Here is a 6185-nt window from a genome sequence, read left to right on the forward strand (position 1 = left end):
GTTGGTTCGGTTCAGATCCGCAGCGCTGTTAAATTGTCCAATTAAGTGGCCCTAAATCAAACTATTAGGCTGAAAAGGACCGTAATATTGGGCTTATTGTGAGCCTTTGTTGTTGGGCCATAACCACAAAGCGAACAGCGAAATGGAGTTGGAGACGGTTTCTTTAACCACCGGGTTTTAAGCCGCGAGCACACTCCTCCGCTTATGATATTTTCAAATATAGCTAAGAAAAGAAGAGAGAGAAGAAGAACGAGCAGAGAGATGACGTCACAGAAGAGATTCATCTTCGAGGTGGAAGCAGCTAAAGAAGCCACCGATGGAAAACCCTCCATTGGTCCTGTCTATCGCAGTACTTTCGCCAAAGACGGTTTCCCTAACCCTATCGACGGGATCGACAGCTGTTGGGATATCTTCCGGTCGGTAACATTCTTGTTTTCCATTTTTTCGTTTTCCAGGAAAATAATCTGTTGATGTTATTAGACTTTCAGCCAGTGCCGTGCGAACACTTTAGGAGGCCTAAAGCAAAAAAAAAATTCTAAGCATTTATACTTATAGTTTTAAATTAACAGTAATATTCATAATTTAACTTGAGACAATATATAATTTCTTAAAAAATCTATAGAAAAATATCCTACATAAATGTTTTTTCTTCATACACCAATTTTTATAAACTTTAAGCAAATAAAACTCACATAAAACAAGTTCGTGGCAAAAACAATTTTAAGAAACCTTTAAAAACATATATTGCAAAACATTAGAAGTTTAGGTTACACAACAGTATTAATAAGTTCTTCCTTCAACATACAGAAAATTTTACTGAAAAAACAAATCGAAATAGTAGAAAACAATGTGTGGCAAAAGAAAATCTTAATAACCTTTAAAATATATGTTACAAATCATAGGAAATCTAGGTAACAACTATAGAAACAATGACTAATATTCGAACTTACGTTGTCACCCTCGTACAAAAACTCTTTAACTATTTACCAAAAAAAACTCTTTAACCGCTCTATCATAAATAAGTTATTGATTGAAGGGGCCCTAAAATCTATATATTATTTGAGGGCCTAAGGCAAATGCCTTTTTCATTAAACCATAGTCACGTCTCTGCTTTCAGCGAATCCTTTAGCTTTTCTTTTTGTTTCTCTGACTCTCGCTGCATGCATTGCCATTTCTTGGAGGATTCTTTTGCGGGATAATGCTGATCCGTCATTGTAAATGTTTTCCCCGTTCTGTTTGGTTCTTTCCTTACCGTGTGTGTGTGTTCTTTTTCTTGTAGCACGGCTGTTGAGAAATATCCAAACAATCGCATGCTTGGTCGACGTGAGATTGTGAACAACAAGGTGTACCTCACTACCCTTTTTCTTTTCTATTTTTGTTTGATTTTTAGCATTGTGATATTGTGTTTCCAGCTTGATAGTTTTTATTTCTTTTCAGGCAGGAAAGTACGAGTGGAAGACATACAAAGAAGTATATGACATTGTCATAAAAATTGGAAACTCTATCCGTAGCTGCGGGATTGAGGAGGTTCATTTCATATTTTCCTTCTCCAGTGTCATAATTGCCTAAATGTGATTCTTTTGTACCTTAGGTTTTTTTTTTTACTTTTTCGGATTTGGAAATGTAGGGAGGAAAATGTGGTATTTACGGTGCAAATTCTCCGGAGTGGATCATAAGCATGGAGGTACGTTGAACGTTATAAACTTCTGCTCATATATCGTTTGATTTCTTTTGCTCTTTGGATTCAATGGTGCAAGTTCTGATGCAGGCATGCAATGCACATGGGCTCTATTGTGTTCCTTTTTACGATACTTTAGGTACGCCTTCTCTAGATAATCAAGTTTTTATTTTTCACTCTTCTTAAGCTTGTTCTTGTTGTGAATAGCCGTCGATAGATTAGAAGAATAATAGAGAAAAAAACGTATTGAGGCAAATACCCGTTTAGGGTTTCTTGATGTGATAATAATTTACAAACCCTTAGACCAATATTTATACAGCTTCAAAAAATCTGATTTTCTTTTCTCAATAGAAATAGTAATTTTCCTAAACCGAAAAGGCATACCGTACCGCGGGGCAGGCCCCCGCACCCCCCAGATGTCAACCTTGATAACAAGTTTCGCCCACGAGTGTTGGGCATTTTACTGGTACACCAGAGATTTAAGACACACAGATGCAACAGTTCTACTACTAGTATAGCCCAAAATATGCTTTCTTTTGGTGATTCAGCTCTTCCGAGTCTTTATGGTGTAGTAACGTCCAGTTTTGAACACAGGCTCTGGTGCCGTGGAGTTTATTATTTCCCATGCAGAAGTTTCCATTGCTTTTGTAGAGGAGAAAAAGATTCCTGAGGTATCTTTCTTTTGTATCATATATTCTATCTTGACTTATAATAACTCCTGAGTTAGCCCAAATTTTCTGACATCATTGAGATCTACACATTCTTACTACTCTGTGTGGGTACCTTTATTTTCCATTCAATTGTCAGCTTCTTAAGACATGTCCAAACTCCACAAAGTATATGAAGAGTGAGTCATACTAACTGATTCATTCAACCTTTTCCTTTTCTCTAAACTTTTTGATGCTAATAATGAGCTGTGTTGACTACAAATGCAAAGCTGTTGTGAGCTTTGGCGGTGTCAAATCGGAACAGAAAGAAGAAGCTGATAAGTTAGGACTGGTAATACATGCTTGGGATGACTTCTTGAAGCTGGTAGGAGACTTTCATCTTTTTGTGTTATTCTGAATATTTTTACTTCTTTACTCATCCTTTGACGCTGTCGTTCATAAATAGTATGAAATCACTTATTTAGTTTTGTTTTTGTTTCCTCTATGACAGGGTGAAGGTAAACAATATGATCTTCCTGTTAAAAAGAAAAGCGACATTTGCACAATTATGTATACTAGCGGAACCACTGGGGACCCAAAGGGAGTTCTCATGTCAAATGAGAGCATTGTTACCATAACAGCTGGAGTGAGGCATTTCTTAGCGATTTTTAACGAATCCGTGAGTTTTCTTCTTTTCTAATTTGTCATGATTCATATGGAAAGCTACAACTTTAACCTTCAATGCTCTGATTTTCTGTCCGCAAAAAAAAAAAACAGCTAACTGAGAAGGATGTCTACATGTCTTATCTTCCTCTTGCGCACGTCTTTGACCGGGCTGTCGAGGAGTGCATTATTCAAGTTGGTGGTTCAATCGGTTTCTGGCGTGGGGTGAGTTGCATCTCAAGATTCTGTTCTTCCATACCAGTTAAGCATTTGTTTGATATACTCATTATGTCTTATGTTCTGTCCTAAGGATGTTAAGTTGTTGATTGAAGACCTTGGTGAGCTAAAGCCAAGTATTTTCTGCGCTGTTCCTCGTGTCCTAGAACGAGTATACACAGGTATTATCTTTATCCAATATTGAGATATACTCAACCATTTATATGTTAACATGTCATGCTGCCAATCTCCAATAGGTCTGCAGCAGAAACTTTCTGTTGGTGGTTTCTTCAGAAAGAAAGTTTTCAATGTTGCTTTCTCCTAGTAAGCCAGGCTTTATCTCTATAACCTATAATTTTTGCTACACGTATATTGATCTAACACATGCAAAACGTGCTTAGTAAATTTGGAAATATGAAGAAGGGGCAGTCTCATGTCGAAGCCGCTCCATTCTGTGACAAACTTGTCTTCAACAAGGTACCAACTTCTTCAAAATTTTAAAAGTTTCTGAAACTCTTTTAAGACGTTAAGTTAGTTACAATGACTAATCTCTCTCTCTCAAGGTTAAACAAGGACTGGGAGGCAATGTGAGGATTATTCTGTCTGGAGCAGCTCCTCTAGCTAGTCACATAGAGTCATTTCTTAGAGTTGTGGCATGTTGTCATGTTCTACAAGGATATGGTATCCCTTTAGACCCAAAATTATATGAGTTCAAATAAGCTACCAATTCTCTTTTATTCATATGATCTTTTTTTTCTTGGTCTAGGTCTAACTGAAAGCTGTGCTGGTACTTTTGTCACCTTCCCTGATGATCTTGACATGCTTGGAACTGTTGGTCCACCAGTGCCAAACGTAGATATACGCCTAGAATCTGTCCCTGACATGGAATACGATGCTCTTGGAAGTACTCCGCGAGGCGAAATCTGCATCCGTGGGAAAACTCTGTTTTCTGGATACCACAAACGTGAAGACCTCACAAAAGAGGTTCTTATTGATGGATGGTTTCACACAGGTGATGTTGGTGAGTGGCAACCAGATGGAAGCATGAAGATAATTGACCGGAAGAAGAACATCTTCAAACTCGCGCAAGGGGAGTACGTTGCAGTTGAGAATTTAGAAAATGTCTATGGTCAAGTAGAAGCCATTGATTCAGTAAGTCAGAACTTTTGCTCAGTAAACTATAGATCTTCTGTCGTGTTCTTATCATCATCATCAATATGATTGTTTTATATAGATATGGGTGTATGGGAACAGCTTTGAGTCCTTCCTTATCGCAGTGGCTAACCCAAGTCAGCAAACTCTTGAACGCTGGGCCCTGGAGAATGAAGTGGATGGAGATTTCGACTCTATATGTCAAAACGCAAAAGCAAAAGCATTCATACTTGGAGAACTCGTTAAGACAGCAAAAGAGAGAAAGGTTTTCATCTTCTCCTTCTTTGTTTGTGCTCTCTTCTCTGTCCTGTCTTGTCTCTTTAATACTCTCCATCTCTAGTTGAAGGGTTTTGAGATCATTAGAGCTGTTCATTTGGAACCCGTGGCTTTCGACATAGAAAGAGACCTTCTTACTCCTACCTACAAGAAGAAGAGGCCTCAATTGCTCAAATACTATCAGGTGAGTTTAAATCTTTTTAGACAGTTTTGAGTTTCTTTAAATATATTTGTGTTAAATCTGTTTTCTTTGATAGAATGTGATTGATGATATGTACAAGACTGCAAAGGAAGGTCAAGCTTCAGGACAGTAGATTCCTTCTACTATATACTCTTTAACATTCTAGTTTCATTCATTCTTTCTTTTCCATGATCAGGCATGACTTTCTTCATTTACGGTTCTCTAAATAAGGTTTTGTTAATGTCTTGGGATGTTACATAGCATCTTGACATGCTACATCATGTCTTGCTTTATAGTTTTATTTCAAAATTTCATGTTTCAAGACTTTGTACGAACTTTAACCCGAAATCTTGTAATCAGTGGAGAATCTAGTTTGGGTTTGTTAACTACAGATGTTTTTGGTTTTTACATTTCTGATTTTACTCCTTTCATTCTGGGTTAGTTAATCAATTTTGCACTGTTGATTAGGTGGACATTTAGAATTCAACTAGTCTACAAAAACTGTTTGAAACTAAACAAAACCGTTTTTAGATAATTGGCTTCTATAGGCACAATAACACCCATAATTAGCGATCTACTTCAACACAAGAGAAAATATTTTTAAGATGATATTGCCCCTACATCTACACTGCAATGTTGTACTAGAGACTGTTACCGATGTCAGACTAGCATGATGTACTAGAGACTGCTACCGATGTCAGACTAGCGGAGTTGACAGCTATCAACTGAATTGGACATAAACATAGTTCTGTTTGTACATGTTCATCCCGACATGGGCTATTTGCTTATTAGAAAACAAACACATTTTAATACTTCTTTTGTGTTTATATTTAATTCCAATCTAATAGTTTCTGTGTCTTTTTCTTCTATTTCATTTCTTAACCATTTTTTCTCCAGTCTAACATTGTTTCAAATGTTTTAGATTTTACAGAGATGACATTATTTATAGTATTGATACAATTCATGTACAGATCATACATTGGCAATCTTTTGAAACAAAGTTTTAATGGGAACTGAAAGACATGTGACAGAGATAGAACACTCCATCAATACATAAGTGCATTTTAAGTCCAGGTTAAAACTATAGTGATTAGGCTTGGAACTGAAACTGATAGTTAGGATAAAACTGGGAGATTGTTTGATGAATGTTGACTGCAGTACAGTCTTTTTTTATGTCTGTTTGATGAAGTGTTTGAATTGTTCATACTCAAACGATATCTTTATTGTAAAAAGCACCCTTCTCTTGAAACAATTGTTACACATAAAAGTAAATAGGAAGCAAAGACAAATAGGAAGTAGTAGAACATGAAAGAGAAACAAATGCAAGACCACATTCATTGTTTGGCGTTGAGGCTTACCTTCACCGTCGACA

At 36.8% G+C, this 6185-nt stretch overlaps 1 protein-coding gene across 1 annotated transcript; it reads left to right on the top strand.

Annotated features, from left to right (window-relative positions):
- Positions 1-236: 236 nt before the first annotated feature.
- Positions 237-5221, top strand: LOC108826069 (long chain acyl-CoA synthetase 5). Its single transcript, XM_018599446.2, has 18 exons — positions 237-416; positions 1280-1343; positions 1438-1527; positions 1628-1684; positions 1769-1817; positions 2273-2349; positions 2486-2525; positions 2616-2710; positions 2837-3004; positions 3103-3213; positions 3299-3386; positions 3462-3528; positions 3606-3681; positions 3768-3885; positions 3971-4356; positions 4439-4621; positions 4697-4816; positions 4890-5221. The coding sequence occupies exons 1-18, from the start codon at positions 262-264 to the stop codon at positions 4944-4946; spliced, it is 2001 nt and encodes a 666-aa protein (XP_018454948.1). The 5' UTR covers positions 237-261; the 3' UTR covers positions 4947-5221.
- The last annotated feature ends 964 nt before the right edge of the window (positions 5222-6185 follow it).

Source organism: Raphanus sativus, chromosome 9, assembly GCF_000801105.2.
Source record: "Raphanus sativus cultivar WK10039 chromosome 9, ASM80110v3, whole genome shotgun sequence".
In the NCBI taxonomy this organism is placed as follows: domain Eukaryota; kingdom Viridiplantae; phylum Streptophyta; class Magnoliopsida; order Brassicales; family Brassicaceae; genus Raphanus; species Raphanus sativus.